Consider the following 20442-nt stretch of genomic DNA (forward strand, 5'->3'; position numbering starts at 1 on the left):
ATCCTGTGAATAATGCTGACTAGAGAAAACTGCACTTCCAGCCCCTGTAGTCTTGTGAGGTTGTTGTCAACATATTTACTGCTATGGGGGCAAAACGGGACTTTTTTTTGCCTGGTTTAAAATGGCACAATGGTCCATTTTGCCCTAAGGTGGTTTGGTTTACCCTCTGATATACAGGCAAATATTTCACATTTATAATAATGATTATTTTCTAATTAGGCCTATAACCTCTGCCATTTACTTTGGCCTACAATGTTCTTTAAAATTGTCTGTTTTCTTGCAGAGACTTCAATATTTATTCTTTCTTCATAGAGTTAGGCTTTCCCTTTGCTGGTCTGATTAAAGCTAGCACAATAATTTTATTTTATTTTATTTATTTATTCAGATCAATTTCTAGTCACAAATATCAACAAAATGTATTAGTTTTTAAGCAAATGCAGTACTTGCTTTTCAAACTCTACTGATGATATTCACGAGCCCCAAGGATTTGATGAAGTTCAGATTCCTAATGAAACCCCAGTAGCTAGGTCTACTCCATACGAAGCAAGTTCCTAAAGATGCAGACCAACCCACTACTAGCACTTCTGGTTCTATTTTTCCATTTGAAATAAGTCCTCCTGCTAAAGCAGATCGAGTTAGTGCAAAGCGTAAAGTAAGAAAGGCTGTGTGGGAGCACATTAGATCAAGCCCATACAAGAAGATGCTTCAGGAAGAATTAAGTGAAAAGGATAAAAAGGAACCAAAAATACCAGTAGCAGTTAAACATAAGAGTGGCAAAGCACATCAGAAAATAAAACAGGTTTCAGGTTGTCTTGAAGGCAAAAAAGAAAAGCCCTGCGTCGACTGTCACTCAACAAGAATCAAGTGAGTCCAAGGATAATGAGGAGACATTCAGTTTATATTGCAGTAAAAAACACAGTAAGAGAGGAGGTGAAGGCTGGATCCAGTGTACTACTTGTAAATACTGGGCTCATGACGGATGTGCAGGTGTACATGAAGTTGATTATGAATTCAGCTGTGAATTGTGTGCTTAGGTCTGTATTTAGTTAGGCATTGATTTTTTTTTATAATAAGCTACCGTTTCTTTGGACAAATGAAAGGACAATATGTTTTATATTTCTTTTAGATGAATAAAAATCACCCGCCATGCAAGGCAACGTTACTTATCATTGGTAAGTAGTATGATAAGCGATCATTATTCTCAGTGATATTTAGCCAAAGACCAATTACTTTCTAGAGTTATGAGGACTTAACAATTTTAAGCTGTATGATAAATATTCATTTCAGTTTTCTATTGAGCACATTTACTGGTACATTTCTATGTGAGAACAAAGACTGAGATGTGTTAACAAGTGTTTTCTCATGAAGGGCCATTTTGCCCCATGTGACAGGGCCATTTTGCTCGAACCTTTGTACATAATGCCACACCCGGGAATATTGTCTTTTGTCAATTTTCTTGGGTAACATATGAAAACTATATCTTCCAAAAAGAGTTTATATTGTTTATTGATGAGGAAAGATGTGAGTAAAGATGAGAAAGAAATAACTGTCTTTAAATATATTGCAAAAGGATTTTGGAAATTGGACTCTAACTTTGAGTGTGTGTGTGTATATATATATATATATCATATATATATATATATATATATATATATATATATATATATTATATAATATATATATATATAGATAATATATATATATATATATAATATAATATGAATTTTTATCACATCACCGTGATTCATATACATGCATTAAGCTACAAATGTCCTTTAATATTCAATTCGCTCTACCTCGGTATTGATATATTTCCATATATGTTAACCGAAGGGGAATTTTGTAGATGATAATAATTTCGTCCTTTCGTGGATTCGAACCTCTGTGCGCTGGTTCGAATCCACGAGAAGACGAAATATCCATCAACTAAAAAATTCCCCTTTGGTTGATATATATGGAAATACATAACTTCCGAGCTGAGCGAATTGTACATTAAAGGACATTTGTATCTTAATTCATACATACATACATTACTATATATATATATATATATATATAATATATATATATATAGTATATATATATATATATATATATATATATAGTATAATATACATATATATATTGCATAAATTTAGAATGGGAAGGAAATTAGGGGAAGTGCCGTAGGGGTTAGTAGGCTCCCATGCAATGGCAACTTAGGGGGCATCACAGCCCATTAGAGTAAGTGGGTGAAATTGAAGTCTTCCGTCTTGACAAGAACAGTCCAAAATGAGGCCGCCACCTACATCCACCAACCACCTGCTACCTTCCAATGCCTTTTGTTTTGTTAAGGGCATCGCCAATCTTCTAATCTCTCTCTCTCTCTCTCTCTCTCTCTCTCTCTCTCTCTCTCTCTATATATATATATATATATATATATATATATATTAATATTGTATATATTATATATATATTATATATATAAAATTAAATATAGATACATGCATATAATATATAATATATATATATATATATATATATACTATAATATTATATATAATATATATATATATATATATATATATATATATATATATATATATATATATGTGTGTGTGTGTGTGTGTGTGTGTGTGTATCTTATATAAATTGTTATCAAATTGTTTTCATGCATATCGAAAAACACACATGAAAATGGTTACTAGCAATATCCCTGCTCTGGTTTATCTCGCGGTCCTTGAAAACAGCAGTGGTTCTATAAATGAAGGAACTTTGTGTTATATGACGGGCATGATATTCTTGGACTAGTTTTTCTTGGTCTGGATCGAAGGAAGAATTTTATGAATATTTTTCTGTCGCTGAATTCAAGTATCTCTGTTCGCTTGATGTACAGTTTTTAGGTTTCAAGTATTCTGCTTTTTTGTGAAGGAAAAATTCATAATTTTGGTTAAGCAAATATCTATAACGGAGATGAAGTTTTAAGGGAAACACACACACACACACACACACACACACACATATATATATATATATATATATATATATATATATATATATATATATATATATATATATATATATATATATATATATATATGTGTGTGTGTGTGTGTGTGTGTTATATATGTGTGTGTGCGTCTATATAATATACATAATATAGATACAATTTTACAAATAACCCCAAATGCCATTTAGTATCGAGTTCATGCTGTCTTGGGAATAACTCACGCCCAATGGGAACTATTACATATTTGTCTCGAACCGTGGCGTGGCCTGCTCTAGAGAAGCTCTTCTCAGTTTTAATTCCTCTTGTTTGCGTTTCTTTGAAGGACTACAACTGTACGTTTAAAAGATAGTGATTTCCTTCGTTACCATTTTTTGTCTTGCATAGCTGGGAAGTTGTGTTCAGCCCTTGATCCACAGGTGACAAATATGCAGAGTACGTTTTCCTCCAGACTGGCTGTTGGCTCTGGGATCCTGAACTGACCAGAGGGTTCGAGGGATGATGGGGTCAGTATGAGACTTCCTATGGCCAGTTTCGTTCGGTTGAGTTACCTGTGTTCACTAGGTTTGGATCCCTATACGAAAAGGGTTCTCTCTTTGAAACTTATTATATATAGTGAAAAACAACTGGCATACCTAATAATAAAAATAATAATGATGATGTCCTCTCATCATCACTGATGTTGTCAAAAAACGGTGCACAAATATTTAGTTTAGGAAAGTTAGTTTGTGATTGTCTGGTCAAAACAGCGGAGGAACTCGGGGGTCATGTTTCAACGCCTCGGCTTTGATTGTAGTCATCTGCAATCTTGCTGCGACTCCAATTATGATAAAAATAACCTTCCACAAGTAAATAACACTTCAGCTCACTTTATGGTTCATATTGTATTGTGCTCGTAGTGTTTTCAGATCGGAATTATTTTTCCACATTTGTGCAAATCAGCTATCCTCGGAATTATCGTTCAATGATTCTCTCGTTCTGCTGCCAAGCTTTGGAACTCTCTTTTGTCTTCGAGTTTCCTAAGCGCTTTTAACTTTCCTTGTTGTAACAGTTCCGTTTGGAAGAATGAATTATTGTTCGGTTGTATATTCAGAAAGCAGAGTTTTCCTCCATTTGAATAATCGAGGTTTTGATTTTAACGTCATTAATACTGGTAGACTAGACCCGTTCAGTTGGTCTGTAGACGCCATTTCGGTTGTAAGGTTTTTAAAGACGATTTCATCTATTTCGTCATGTTTTTAACAGCTGTCCACTCAAATCGTTTTGTAAAATAACACCATTCACGTCGCTCCGTGCTGCCATATCCCCCTTTTTTTTCTGAGTTCCAGTCGGGGGGGGCGGGGGGGGGGGGGGGGAGGCATTTGCTATTTATAACTGTTGGAGCTAAGGTACATTTTGTAACTCCGGTTGTATGCACTACAGTCATAAGTCTGGGAGTGACCTAACTTGAATGTCAAACATTTTTCTTCTAGGTTTGACGTCACAAGTGCAAATACTTTGGTGCAGATAATCAGGTTTCCTTTAAGTCCCAGCCTCTTTCTGGCGTGTACTTGCTTCTTGCTTGCTTGCTTGCTACACCGCTTCAAAAATTGCTTACTAAGTAAAGCAAAAAGATAACATATGTCAGTTTTCAGGGATTAACACTTGACTTTCGAAATAAGGTTTCCAAAGCTTTTCTTCTACCATAAATCACATGTTAATAACAATGTCAATCAATTGCACATTTGAATATATACTATGCACGATGTGTTTACATTATGCCTACTAAGTTATTATATTTTACATAATACAGACGATCATTTTTGTGTGTGCGTGTGTGTGTGTGTGTTTGAAGACACTAAAATATGTAAAGTTTAAGCAATGTCTAGCTCTCATTTTTTCTTCCCGTGAGAAAGTGCTTGTTGCGCAAAGTGCCAACCGCGTTTGTGTTCATGCAATATATTTCACGCCTCCAGTGTGTATTTCTCTCCGAATTGTATGTTAGCAGGAATAATTTCAGTCTTCTAAATAAGTAGAGCCTAACTGCGTCACCAGTTCACAGGGTCTAGTTCATCCACACAACTTTTTTTGATGATCGTTTTTTCATTATCTTGCCCTGCAGAGCAAGAGGCTGCTCTTGTGGACAAACATATCCTGGTTTTGTTTAGTTTCTCTCTCTCTCTCTCTCTCTCTCTCTCTCTCTCTCTCTGTAAGAGTAAGATGCGAAGAGGAAGTGCAAGATTACTCCATTTAAAAAGCAGCGTTTTTAGTGTTCTGTAGGAGAAAACTGTAGAGATGGCTTTGTCTGTCCGTTCTCCCTCAGATCTTAAAAACTACTGAGGCTAGAGGGCTGCAAATTGATATGTGATCATCCATCCTCCAATCATCAAACTAAACCCACCAAAGTGCAGCCTTCTAGCTGCAGTAGTTTTGATATTATTTAATGTTAAAGTTACCCATGATCGTACGTCTGGCAACGCTATAGACTGGCCACCACCGGGCCGTGAGTGAAAGTTTTATGGGCTACGGCTCGTACAACATTCTACGCCAAAGAAACTTGGGCGCATTTATTACTTGGTTTAAATAGCGTCGAAGTAGAAGTCGTACAAAGCTTCGTACTGTAAATGTTCGAGTGGACCGAGATACCAAAATGATATCAAGCTGACAGAGGGCCTGAGGTTGTGCCTTGTTTGGGGCATCATTCCTAGTGTGCCCTTGAAATATCTTGATGTATTTATGCCATTAATAGTAATGACATTTATAAGGATAACATTAATCTAAAAGGAGATGGACTCGCCACTGGAATTCAGTCCCTCAGCAGTTATCGCTTGATAATGTCCTGTCGATCAGGAGGAAACGTCGCGTTAGAGAGAAGAGAGAGAGAGAGAAGAGAGAGAGAGAGAGAGAGAGAGAGGATTGTATAAGTAATAATAAATCAAATGACTCAACCGAATTTTACCATGCCCTTTGGTGCGTTGCTCGCCAGTCTAAGCAACAACGAGAAAGCCGTCATCAGAAAGATAGAGAAGACTCTCTACAAGATTAATAGTGCTGAAGCAGCAGTTATTTTTAACAAAACATTAATCTTAATAGTAATATGTGTTTCCAACAAGGGCTAGAATATAGTTAAAACTTTGTTAGTGTTTTGTATATTTTTCGTTATTCTGGTAATTTTTTTTTTTTATATAAAACAAATACAGATTTTTATCAACGTATTAGAGTCACATAGTCATAACCCCTTTACTTTCTCGCTTCGTCTTCGTCTTGTGTTACTGTGTACACACACACACACACACACACACATATATATATATATATATATATATATATATATATATATATATAATTATATATATATGATGCTATGCATGTATCCAAATATTAATAATGATTTAATCGTAACATTCACCCTTCAAGTGGTTGCAATATGTTTTCTGTTAAGTTGTAGCTATATCCCCCTTTGGAGGCTCATTATGTCGATTTAGTGTAGTGTTGTAGTTAATTAAATCGGTGGTGGCGTCTTGACAGACATTTAGAAATATTTTTACCGTGAGTCATACAAATTGTAGACTGTATCTATGTTACTATCCAACCAAACTACGTTCATTACTTTTATATACTACATTGTTGTTGCTTCCGCTACAACTAAAACAATTTCCTTAGTGCGTCGTATCATGACTGTGGTTAATTATCGATGATCGATTGCAAGTCGTTGTAGCTTCAATTGCAGGTTGCAGAGGCTATAGAGAACAAAATGCTTTTCCTTGCTTTCAGTTTATTTGATATTTATTATTATTATTTTTTTTTTTTTTGCTACAGAATTTGCGTCGAGACTGCAGCCCTGTAGTGAGATAGTAACAATTTGGGAGCCATTGTAACAGGTTCAAAAGATACAAGACGAATATATTTTTGTTGTTGTGTTTTAATAGGTTCAGAAGAAACCACACCATCATGTTTCTGGAACTTTATTTTAGCAGATCCAGAAGAGAGCAGACAGTGACATTTTGGAAGTGAATGTCCAGAAGAAAGGACACTCACGTTTTAGAGACTGTATTTTAACAGGCGATAAAAAAGATTGTATTTCATTATCTGTTAACAGGTTCACAAAAAGTGGCGATAAGGAACTGTATTTAAATAAATTAATAAGATACCATACATTTATGTTTGTGGAACTATACTTGGACAGGTTCAGAAGAAACTAGACGACTGATGACACTTAAGGAATCGATTTAACAGTTTCAGAATCAACGATAAGGAATTGTGTTTTAATAAGACAATATTTTAACAGGTTTAAACGAAAGGACGTTAATATTAGTTTCAGGATCTGTGTCTTAACGTTGTCAGAAAACAGGGAATCAGGAACTAAGTCTTAATTAAGTTTAGATGAAACCAGACAATTGATTGCATAAGAGGAACTCTCGACAGCTTCGGTAAAGATAAATAGTATGGAACTGTGTTTTAGCGACTTACGAAGAGGACTCGTCAAATGTTTTAGGACCTGTGTTTTAGCATGTGTAGATGAAACCAGCCAGTTAGTTACTTTCTGGGGATCTTTCCTAGGTAGTGACTCCAGGGGTAAAATTTTAACCCAGTATGTAGCCAACGTCAATACATAAACAAAAGACTAAAGAAATATTAGCGCCAGATAACGATCCCCGAAAACCCTTGGGCGTCCACTCTCTAGGAAAGATCCATTTTGGTAACTTGCATTTTAACAGGTTCAAAAGAAACAAAACGATCACATCACAATCTTGGTTTCATCAGGTTCTGAAAAGCGGACGACAAGGAATTGCCTTCTAGAAATTCAGAGGTCACTAGATGATTAGGAACCATATTTGAACAGTTTCAGAAAAGACCAGATAACTGATTGGATTTTAGGAGTAGCCTACAGGTGCGTAAAAAAGAAAGTCTGACCTGACCCCACACGTTGAGTTTCTTTCACCCCCCCCCCCCCCCCACACACACACACACAACCCCTGCTCCTTTCCTGCCCTTTTGTTGATTTCGTCGAGTTCTCTTACGAGATTAATTTCCATTTTCACACGTGCTAATATGACCTTGCCCCTTGCAGCTTTATTTGCCACGTCAAAGTCATTTCTGCCCTGTCTCGTGCTATTTTATTGCCGTCATTAAAGTCCTTCCATTATGTAGTTTAGTCTTTTATGAGAGATTATAAGCATTTCTCTCTCTCTCTCTCTCTCTCTCTCTCTCTCTCTCTCTCTCTCTCTCTCTCTCTGAAGCCTTCTACTGTTCGGGGGAATTGGACAGTTGTTGAAAATATAAGAAAAATAGACAACAATATTCTTATGCAGTGGGATCGTACTTGATATTCAGATGACTGGTCCAGCCTCCTTACCTACCTGGTTTAGTGGTTCTGAGGAGGGAAAAGTTGTTTTCGTTGATCAGGGGCATGGAGAGGTTGCGAGGGATGTCTCCCAGTGGAAGAGCCAAGTATGTCGTAGATTTGCCTTCCGTCATGGCGCCGGTTTGCGTCCGTGCGTGATTTTTCCATAAAGAAAAAATCGGGTTGTTTTTAATCCCTATTTTCTCGTCGAATAAGTCAACGGGTGATCCTGTTATGATTTCCTTCAGCCTTCAGTCAGAATTCGTCGAGATTACTCCGTCATTCTCGATTCTTAGATAATTTTTACAATTGAAAATGTCAGTGTCAGAAATAATTTTTTTCTTTTTTATAGAAAACGGTAGTCGCAATAACTGTTTTGTGTACCCAGAGTATTGTTTTTTATCACTATAACAGATATTTGTGAATGTTGTCTTGACTCAAAATATAGTACCAATAGTCTTAATAAAATCTCACCATAATTGCGATTACGAAATTGGATTTCAGATTTGAATCAAAATCAAACAAATTTGTCGGTAGATCCAAGCGACCGCAGTCGAGGGTTTATCGGAATTGCACTTGTTCAGATGGGAGGGTCTTATCGCAAGACCTCCAAGCCACGCTCGACTACTGAGGCTGTTCAACTGCGCATGCCAAGTCTTCGCAGGTAGACTGCTAACTACAGACAGAAGTTGAGAGACAAGACCGTCTCCTCCCTCACTCTGCTCGCATCCAAAACACGAGAAGCGCGTTTTCTTTGTTAGGGGGTGACTTTCCTAAGTGCCTTCTCGTACGGTGGCCACACGTGCTCCGTAAATTTTGGCAGGAGGAACCGGTTTCTACCGTTCTCATAGCAACACGAGACTGACTCCACCTACTCGTAGCGGGTGTTCAGTTTTAAGACTTCAAAAGACACCTTCATCTCTGCTGTCCTTCTTTCTTGAGTTGTTGCAATGGAATATTAATAATCATTGTTGCCATATGTTTAGAATATATGAAATACTGCCCTGGAGTTAATCGGTTGATAAGTGGCATATGTAATACACACACACACACACACACACGTATATATATATATATTATATATATATATTATATATATATATATATATTAAATGTAGTTTTTAAAGGCTCAAAACATCATAGTAATGGACTCGATGCACGAGGCCTTTCATCTTTACGGTAAAAATAACTTGGATTTTAGTGGCCCTTCGTTTCCCAATCCATGCACTGTTTTTAGAATATTTGTATCTAAATTTCTAAAGAAAGTACGCGTAAAAAAGTCAATAACATATAGATATGTCTAGATCTAATCATAAACACCTGAGTGTCAGTGCATGACGAATCCTTTCAAATATGAGAAAGGTACTCTTACCAGAAGGTCAGTTTTATTTATGAGTACAAGAGAGGCATATGCCAAAAACTATTTACAAGCCTTTCCTGTTTTCCATGACAGTTTTGTAGCATTGCAAAGGAAAGCTGTAGCATTTTTACACTTTGCAATAAGTGAATTTATCGTTATAACTATCATTTTGACGAATATTTTTTCTAATGCAAAATACAGATAGTTTCATTCGGTTAACGGCAACGTATCCTTTTTACGCCCTTTATAATATGAACGTATTGTGATGCATGGTAACTATTCTGCTTTAAAACGAAGCTATGAAATTGTAACGCAAAAATCAACTCTATGTGACTGATCGAATAACGAATCATAAAAGGTTTTCACTTTTCTTCATGTTTTAGTGCACCGTGGCTGCTGTAGCCAATGGCTTTAGACTTCATGTTATCTAGGCCATGGAAGGCCATTCAAGTTTTTAGCCCGTGTAAAAAATATGAGCCATAATAAGCCCACATATATTTCAGCCATTTTTTAAGTGATCAAGTACGGACACTTTAACTTCTCCTTATCACATTGCCGATTTCTTTGTATGATTTAGCTTTTCAGAATATGTTGGGTCAGATTTCTACTAATCGGCTTTAAAGTGACACTAAAATGAGTAAACTGGCAGGCAGACTACTTCGCGCTGACAAGAGGGTCTCATGCTAAGGATAATTGCCACCGTGGGTGTAATGAATCCGTTTCTGTGACCAAACGAGGCTTTCTAAAAGCAATAGTTCTTTGGAGTAAATGTCAGAAAAATTATAAATAATGATAATAGAGAAATGAATAGAAAAATTAATGAATGAATAAATAATACAGAGATAAATACATTCATTTTTATCATAATTATGAAAGTTACACCCCAACATCCGTTTTCTTTATACTTAAGAAATTAATTTGACTTTTTCTTAAGTCGTAAGAAATAACTAATTTAAAATTAACGAATGTAGATTTTAGACACAAAAATTTAAATACTTTATTTCTTAAGACTTGAGTAAAGGTCAAATAAATTAATTTCATAAAAAAGTGCAATATTACAACGCCACGTAACTGATCGAAGAGGAAGACCACAGGCGGGGTAGGTGTGTGGCGGTGACACATCACACCATTGCACACTATCGGGGGTAACGATGCTAAAACATTTGAGAACCACTGAGTAAGTTAAGTATATCTTAGTTTTACCAGACCACTGAGCTGATTAACAGCTCTCCTAGGGCTGGCCTGAAGGATTGATATTTTTACGTGGCTAGGAACCAATTGGTCACCTAGCAACGGGACCTACAGCTTATTGTGGGATCCGAACCACACTATATCGAGAAATGAATTTCTATCACAATGGCCGAGCCGGGAGTCGAATTTCGGACCACCGGATTGGCAGCCGAGCGCGAGAACCACTCGTCCAGCGAGGAACTATAGAGTAGACCGTTGGAGGAGTCATATGACTAAAAACAAAGGAGGTCAGCAACAAGTGGGTTGTTATACACTAAAAGAAATGTATGGATACACTTGTGTATTTTGTGCAGTGGGAGAACTAAAATGACATTTCTGATATTTTATGTCCGGTATATTCTGTTAGAATTGTAGAATAACCTGGAACATGATCCTTTTACAGACCGAACCTTCGATTAGGGATATTCTATATTGGTCATGGTTTGCTATTTAATGGTAACTTGCTGTACTACAGCTGCTGCTGCTACTAAGAATACTAATACTATCATCATTGTTATTACTGTATATTACCACTATTTCTATTTGTTTTGAGGAAAACAAAGGCGTAATGAAGGTTAATTATCGAGTCAAAAGGTCTCAGGGTGGGTCATGTTAGTGGGAGTTATCAGAGCAAAGAAATGAGTATACGCTAATGGAGATGACATTGGTCAAATTCATGCCTCCCTGTTTGCGTCGCTTCTTGTCAATTCTTTAGTTATTTTGTAGTGAAATTTTCAAGGAACCTCAAGTCTGTCAGGGTTTTCGGTGTCCATGATGCTTCTAACTGACCCTGAATAGATCAGAGTGAAAATGGAAAATCTCTCTACAAAACTTGGATCTCTTTTGGGACGCCTTCAATTCTTCTCCTCATCTCACTCTTAGAACTCTGCTGGACTTTTCCCTGTCTGGGCCATTGTGCTCGTATTTAAGGCGCCTTTTTCCTCATCCATAACAGGACTGAATCTAGGGCTATTCATTTTTATTGATTCTCTCTCTCTCTCTCTCTCTCTCTCTCTCTCTCTCTCTCTCTCTCTCTCTCTCTCATGCAGACTATCCTGTTTACGCATTTACTCATTGAAATCGGTAATCCTTGGGTCACATGATTCAGTAACTAATTCTCTCTCTCTCTCTCCTCTCTCTCTCTCTCTCTCTCTCTCTCTCTCCAAGGTTTGGAATTTACTTCCTGCTGCTTTTGTTTTTTTAACCTTCGTGTTTTAGGAAACAGATGTATCACTTCCTTCGTGATGTAAATTCTGTGACAAAAAGGGGCATTTGATTACCTATTCCATTAAGTTTCTTATGAAAAGTAAAGAATGTTGCTTCAAACGAGTAACCATGTCGATTAATTAAGGGCAAACATAGGACAGTAGTGGGCCCGTGAAACCGAAACAGCTTCCTTTGATGGGTATCTTCAGATTTAATTATACATGAAATATTTCGGAGCTGAACAAAATGCTTCACATATTTATACTCTGTTTGAGGTGATTATTACGAAGTTATCCTTGAAAACAAAATATGTGTGTTAATCCAATCCCTAATCTGATACTGACACCGGCACGCAGACGTTAGCTAATCCGAGCTATGAATTGTTCAAGAAATCTGTGTCAGGCAGAAAGCCATCTCCCTAAAATCTTTGATCTGTTCGATGGGAATTGGCATCACTAAGCAGACTACAGGTAGGAGCCCGGTGACAGCGCCACACCGACACCTCAGCCTGTCAGTGTGGTGAAGGAGGAGGAATTCAAGTCGAAGGATGGAACTCGTTCGGTAAACACTTCCCAAACAGGCCGAGACTGGGCATCTCTCCTGCAGCGCAAAAACTTCTCTAAAACGTTTGTGGTATGTTGTCCGATAATCTCCGAACTTGTGGTTTTTTTCTGTTCATAATTCTATATTTTGACTCCAACGGAGAATTCAAGAGAGTTACAATGCATGTCAACATTCGGTACAAGGAAAAAAAAAAAAGTCCTAAAGTTGTTCAAGTACATCTTGTGCCAAATTTTACTGGAATCGTTTGTAAAAGGGAGCTCTAATGAGCCACGGGCTAAATTAACAGCTTTGGCTACGAATGAGAGAGAACAAGTGAAAGTATTCAGTAAAATCACCATTTCTCGGTAGACCTCACAGAGGCCTGATCGCGATCTTCCATTTGTATACTATATGTTTGGGTGAGCATGATTACGGTTTTTATTTATTTGTTTTAAATGAAGTGCAACTATTCCCAAAAAATTAGACGTAACAGCGAATAGAATTCTTAATAGTAAACTTATCATGAAACGTTTTTGGTTTTAACCCATAAATATTCTACATATTCTCTCTCTCTCTCTCTCTCTCTCTCTCTCTCTCTCTCTCTCTCTCTCTCTCTCTCCCCGTAAGGAATTGAAACCCAAAAGCTGATGCCAACTGATTCACGTCGACAACGACTCGGACCTGGTGTGACGAAAAACAAATTGAGAACATATCGGGTAGTTAGCATCGTTGGCGAACTTCCCCAAACTCTTGAAGACAAGGTCCCATTGACCCATTGTGTGTTTTGTGTCGCATTTTTAGTTTTCAGTAAAAGAAAGCTGTTCTGTCCGCTCTCAGATCTTAAAGGTAAAGAGGCTAGAGGGCTACAAATTGGTGTGCTGATCATCCACCCTCCAATCATGAAACATACCAAATTGCAGCGCTCTAGTCTCAGTAGTTTTTAATCTATTTAAGGTTAACGTTATCCATAATCGTGCGCTGGCAACGATATAGGATAGGCCACCAACAGGCCGTTGTTAAATTTTCTTGGGCCGCGTATCAAACAGATAGTTTCCACACCATCAATTTAGCGTCATCAGCAGCCGAGAGTTGACGGGACGCCGAAGGTACTGCTCAGGAGGACCACTTACATAAGTTCTCCTGGTACTGATGAACTGCAAAATATGTGCCAAGGCCGCCCGTGCGACGTTGGCTCGCATCCCGCAACCAACCAGGTCTGCATAGGTGGCCGCAACCCCCAGCAGACGGTCACGGGCGACTATGAGAAGATGCCTCCCGGCGTTTCCAACAGATGAAAGACAATATATTGTTTTGCCAGATGAAGGCGCAAGTTTTTATTTGGCGCAGATCCCGCGGCGCTACTCGGAAAATAGAGTGAATCAAAGCGTATTTTCGGGCGGGGTCCTTGTCCTAAGCCGGCAACGTGCTCCTCTGCGCCAACATGTCGTTTTCGGAAATAGAGGGACGCAAAATTTTCATATTTCCCATCTGAAGACGTTTGAGGAGTTTCTGATTTGTCATCTCTCTCTCTCTCTCTCTCTCTCTCTCTCTCTCTCTCTCTCTCTCGTGTAAAAGCAAGCTTCATAAGCCTTGTGGCCCTAGCTGTAGGAGGGTAGCGCCGTCACGGTGCAACTGCAAAGTTTGCTTCCTTTTGCACCCTGAAAACCTTTCTACTCTCAATTTCCCTTTCAGTACTGAATGACCTCATAGGTCTCAGCACATGCCCTTTACCCTCACTTTTATATTCCATTCCATAAACCTTTCGGAGGTAGTTGATTTAGATAATGAGAGAATGTATCCGAATATAGTGTCTGTCGGAAGCGTGGAAAGATTATCGAAAGCGGCGCTAAGGTTCTGATTTCACATCTTGTGGGTCATCTGAAACAGCGATTTCTGCCAACTCATGATTCATTCTGACTGTTTTCACAATACTTCATGAACCTGTCTTGACTTAGCGGAAGAATGTGTTCTAGTTATTACGTAATGTGATCCATATGTCATTATTATTATTATTATTATTATTATTATTATTATTATTATTGTTTTTTTTTTTTTGGTTTATCAAAGTCCTCCAATTCGACTGGGTGGTATTTATAGTGTGGGGTTCCGGGTTGCATCCTGCCCCCTTAGGAGTCCATCACTTTTCTTACTATGTGTGCCTTTTCTAGGATCACACTCTTCTGCATGAGTCCTGGAGCTACTACAGCCTCTAGTTTTTCTAGATTCCTTTTCAGGGATCTTGGGATCGTGCCTAGTGCTCCTATGATTATGGGTACAATTTCCACTGGCATATCCCATATCCTTCTTATTTCTATTTTCAGATCTTGATACTTATCCATTTTTTCCCTCTCTTTCTCTTCAACTCTGGTGTCCCATGGTATTGCGACATCAATGAGTGATACTTTCTTCTTAGCTTTGTCAATCAACGTCACATCTGGTCTATTTGCATGTATCACCCTATCTGTTCTGATACCATAGTCCCAGAGGATCTTTGCGTGATCGTTTTCTATCACTCCCTCAGGTTGGTGCTCATACCACTTATTACTGCAAGGTAGCTGATGTTTCTTGCACAGGTTCCAGTGGAGGGCTTTTGCCACTGAATCATGCCTCTTTTTGTACTGGTTCTGTGCAAGTGCTGGGCATTTGCTTGATATGTGGTTTATGGTTTCATTTTTCGTATTGCGCTTCCTACATATGGGAGAGATGTTATTTCCGTCTATCGTTCTTTGAACATATCTGGTTCTTAGGGCCTGATCTTGTGCCGCTGTTATCATTCCTTCAGTTTCCTTCTTGAGCTCTCCCCTTTGTAGCCATAGCCATGTGTCATCGTTGGCTAGTTCTTTAGTCTGTCTCATGTATTGTCCGTGCATTGGTTTGTTGTGCCAGTCCTCTGTTCTGTTTGTCATTCTCCTGTCTGTATATTTCTGGGTCTTCGTCTACTTTTATTAGTCCTTCTTCCCATGCACTCTTGAGCCACTCGTCTTCACTGGTTTTCAGATATTGCCCCAGTGCTCTGTTCTCGATGTTGACGCAGTCCTCTATACTTAGTAGTCCTCTCCCTCCTTCCTTTCGTGTTATGTATAGTCTGTCCGTAATTATTATTATTATTATTATTATTATTATTATTATTATTATTATTATTATTATTATTGTTATCAATTATTATTACTTATTATTATTATTATATTATTATTATTATTATTATTATTATTATTATTATTATTCATTATTATTATTCCAGCATATACTAACATGAGGCTGTATTATTATTATTATTATTATTATTATTATTATTATTCACTTAATGATACAAAGGAAACTTCATTATGCAGATGAGAGATGAGTACAACCTCTGACTTGTAAGTGAGCAGTCCCATTGAGAAAGCATTAAAAAGGAAATGAGTGAATTGGTAGGAAGCAAATGAGCCTAGTCCGCATTGCGGCCCACTCAGTGTTTGGATGCGGCCCACTATCGACTCTCATTAAAAAAAAAAAAGTTTGTAGCAAATTTATAATGTAGTGAGTACCAACTTGAACTGATTGAGCTGCAAAGTCGGGAAGGTTTAAAAACTTTCCAAAGAGAGCACACACTTCCTTTATTTTATAAGAAATTGCATTCTCTAAATGAATTCAATCAAATTATAAAATTATCTAGAAAATTATTATGTATGTGGGGAAGTACATACTCTTGCGAGCAGTTTTTTCCAGCATGAAAAACATTACAACTGCAGAAAGAAATAGGTTGACTGACAGACATTTAGCAAACATTCTTATAATTAAGAATACATCCTTCGATGCAAATATTGAAAACATTATGGCTGGAAGACAAAGTCAAAAGTCTCATTGAATTAATATTGGTTAATTAAATTTAATGGGTTATTTTATATGTATAGCTACATATAAAAATTACAATATTTACAATGTTGTAATAAAGTGTGTTTTATATTGTAATTTTTCATTAAATTCTGGAAGACAAAGTCAAAAGTCTTATTGAATTAATATTGATTAATTAAATTTAATGGGTTATTTTCTATGTATAGCTACATATAAACATTACAATATTTACAATGTTGTAATAAAGTGTATTCACATGGTTTTGTTTTATATTGTCATTTTTCATTAAATTCTAGAAGACAAAGTCAAAAGTCTCATTGAATTAATATTGGTTAATTAAATTTAATGTTTTTTCTATGTATAGCTACATATAAACATTACAATAATTACAATGTTGTAATAAAGTGTATTCACATGGTTTTGTTTTGTATTGTCATTTTCCATAAAATTCTGGAAGACAAAGTCAAAAGTCTCATTGAATTAATATTGGTCAATTAAATTTAATGTTTTTTCTATGTATAGCTACATATAAACATCATAATAATTACAATATTGTAATAAAGTGTATTCACATGGTTTTGTTTTATATTGTCATTTTTCATTAAATTCTGGAAGACAAAGTCAAAAGTCTCATTGAATTAATATTGGTTAATTAAATTTAATGGTTTTTTTTCTATGTATAGCTACATAAAAACATTACAATATTTACAATGTTGTAATAAAGTGTATTCACATGGTTTTGTTTTATACTGTCATTTTTCATTAAAATGTATTCAGAATTTCTGGGGTTTTGCGGCCCAGTTAAATATTTAAGTTTGCAATGCGGCCCATCAAATTAAAAGGTTGGACATCCCGCCCTAGTGTTTGCTGTGCGAGGAAGGCTCCTTCCTTACTCGGTCCTCATAGAAAACGGGAAGGTCCTTTCAAGAATATTTTTTTACGCGGGCCACAGAAAGACTGGCAAGATAGATAAATGGAAAGACAGAGTTGTCAAGAGCTACGTCACGTAAACAGGCTTGATGAATAACAAAGGGGATTGTTATCAGTGGATCTGTATCAGTGGTCTATACATAGGAAGTTCTTGTTTAGCTAGGGAGGGCATTTCTCTATGTAACCTTTTTCAATAAGAAACGAGTAGGAGATGTGAACAAGTCTCTTCAACGCAGCCGAGTTTTCTGTACATTGTATAATGCTGTATGAAACTCTCAGCCGTGGCCCATGAAACTTTCATTCACGGCCCGATGCTGGCCTGTGTTGTTGGCACCTATGATCATGGGTAAATTTAACTATAAATAAAGCAAGAACTACTCATGCGAGAGAGCTGCAATTTGGTATGTTTGATGATTGGAGGGTGGATGATCAACATGCCAATTTTCAACCCTCTAGCCTCAGTAATTTTTAAGATGTGAGGGTGAACAGAAAAAGTGCGGATGGATAGACAAATAGCCATATCAATCGTTTTCTTTTACTGAAAACTAGTTGATTTTAATTACACATTTTTCGGTGGCGATGACTTTTGTCTTTGTGCCACAAGTCCTCAAGGAAAACTAATTAGAACATTAGTCATGTTATCATGACTTCACAGACAAATGTCTTACCAGAAAAGCAGATGTGTAAGCTGTTACTAGTCTATAAGGATTCCCTACCGATAAACATTTAATCAAATGGCCACATCTGTGATCTTCTGGTTCATCGGAAGCCTTCATAGCAAAGAGACCCAGAGAGCACACTGGAATGGTCAAAATCATTCACAAGATGCTTTTTTGTATTTATGCTGAAAAATTCTCTCTCTCTCTCTCTCATCTCTCTCTCTCTCTCTCTCTCTCTCTCTCTCTCTCTCTCTATATATATATATATATATATATATATATATATATATATATATAATATATATATATATATAAATGTAAAGCCACAGTCAATTACGAAGATTTTAAAATTATTGGCCAAACAAGGGAACCCAACGAACTGTTGATTTTGGAAAACTCTGAACATCAAACTACGAGTTCCAACGTTAAACAACCATTCCTCTGCTGTCCCCATTGTTTTTAGCCTAATTATTCTGTCATTCCTTGTGCCTCTTGAACGTTGTTTACTTTTAGTGTGTTTTTATCTTTGATGCTGAAAGGTTGGTTAAGTGTTGAGCTGTTTTTGGCTGTGGTTTTGTGAATATATGACTTTTACTTTTTATGATATTTGTTATTACTTTTATCTTTGGTGTAAATTTAGCTTTAATTTTTAAATATTCTTCTCGTCATTTGTAAGTTGTTTGGTATTTCTGGTCTGTTTTAATCAAGTGTGCATGTAATTTAAGTATGTATGATAGTTGTAATTTTACCATTAAACTGTTTTTACTTTTCAACTATTGGATCTTGTGATCAGCTCTTATTTTATGTTAACATTTTATACTTTATTTTGTAGAAAAATCCCTGAAGATGTGGCGATGTTGTCACGAAACGTAGGATTAAAGGATAATGTGAATCTCTTCATGTTCCTGCCCTTGATCTTCTTTAACATTATCATTATATATATATATATATATATATATATATATATATATATATATATATATATATATATATATATATATATAGATATATATATATATATATATATATATATATATATATATATATAAGAGAGAGAGAGAGAGAGAGAGAGAGAGAGAGAGAGAGAGAGAGAGACAGAGAAAGATATATATAATATATATATATATATATATATATATATATATATATATATATATATATATTATATATATATATATATATATATATATATATATATCTAGTGTGTGCAGGGATGGGTGCGGACGTGTTGGAGGCCTCTCTCGCGTTTCTTTACAAAAAAGAAGGGTTTTTCGCCCTTGGTGATTATACCTCTTATAGTAGACAATGAGTTAATAGTGTCTCCACTTAATACCCGGCATGTAAGCTGGAGAGTGTTGTGCAATTTCAAATATATTAATATTCTCTCTGCTACAATCAGTGCCCTAGAAATCTTTCAAATTACAGCTACTAGAGGCCTGTTGGTCCTGGGAAATGGGTAAAAGAGTGCAGCGTATTTGCTAGTGCTTGGCCCTTCCTTTAACACAAAAACATCATCTGACCAACCTCCAACCATCGGGCAAGTGACCCTGGCACCTACCAGTGCCTATGCCCCACACACAAGTTCTGTACTCGCGAACAATTGTCATTACTTTACACAATACCAATCGAACTGTTCCAACATCGAGTCTGCTATACAATCTGTCAGTGACGTCTTCTCCGATGAGGAAATTAAATGTTGCATTTACGAAAAGCAAAGATCTGATACCAGAAAACATTCTCAAGGAACGATCCTTGAAAAACCTGCCCTCCCACAAGAAAATATCATATATTACCAAGTAGCTAAGGACCTGCACGGTGGAAATCTACTCCGATGACCTTTACAATCTGCCTCCAAAGGGAGCTGCTGAACTAAGCCTACCTGCGGTGTACCACACAGCAAAAAATGCCTTCCAAACAGCAAAATCCCTCTCAGAAATAATTGGAAAAAACTCGGAAAAATAGAGGAAACAAATGATAAATTTTAAAGAATCTGGGACGTGATCAAAGGACTACAGGAATCCCTAGACAGTCTTAAAACTGTGGCAACAAATAACAACCTCGTACAGGTCCGGGATGCAATCAAAGGAGTTACAGGAGTCACTTGACAAATGTATAGAAAGCACCAGACTCCTTTGAATGCGGCATCCATTATTTCCTAGCCTCCCAGCAACACGGGAGACAGGAGGGAGCAACACACAGTCGATGGCCATACCCACCTTGGTGTCAACTGGCCTCTCTCCCTCGGTCGAAGTGCCTCCATCACCTGTAGACCATTCTGAGGGGACTGTTGGATTCCCAACCTCCTCTCCCCCCAAAAGTGCCTCCGATGTAGGATAGACATTCAGTGACGATCACTAGCCCTCGTGAATCT

General features: G+C 36.9%; 1 protein-coding gene and 1 long non-coding RNA gene across 3 annotated transcripts in view; one reads left to right on the forward strand and one right to left on the reverse strand.

Moving 5' to 3' along the window:
* LOC135217062 (uncharacterized) overlaps nucleotides 1-20442 on the reverse strand; it is a 144214-nt gene that overhangs the window by 69710 nt on the left and 54062 nt on the right. The window contains exon 1 of one of the 2 annotated variants that reach the window (XM_064252709.1): nucleotides 8326-9030. The exons of the other annotated variant lie outside the window; for it this stretch is intronic. Within the exon in view, the coding sequence (XP_064108779.1) occupies nucleotides 8326-8443 (118 nt within the window). The 5' untranslated portion in view covers nucleotides 8444-9030. Of the gene's footprint in view, nucleotides 1-8325; nucleotides 9031-20442 lie in introns of those variants that run through there. 2 annotated transcript variants of the gene reach the window in all.
* LOC135217063 (uncharacterized) overlaps nucleotides 1-20442 on the forward strand; it is an 89369-nt gene that overhangs the window by 53002 nt on the left and 15925 nt on the right. The gene's annotated exons all lie outside the window — the stretch shown is intronic.

This window comes from Macrobrachium nipponense, chromosome 19 (assembly GCF_015104395.2).
Source record: "Macrobrachium nipponense isolate FS-2020 chromosome 19, ASM1510439v2, whole genome shotgun sequence".
Taxonomy (NCBI): domain Eukaryota; kingdom Metazoa; phylum Arthropoda; class Malacostraca; order Decapoda; family Palaemonidae; genus Macrobrachium; species Macrobrachium nipponense.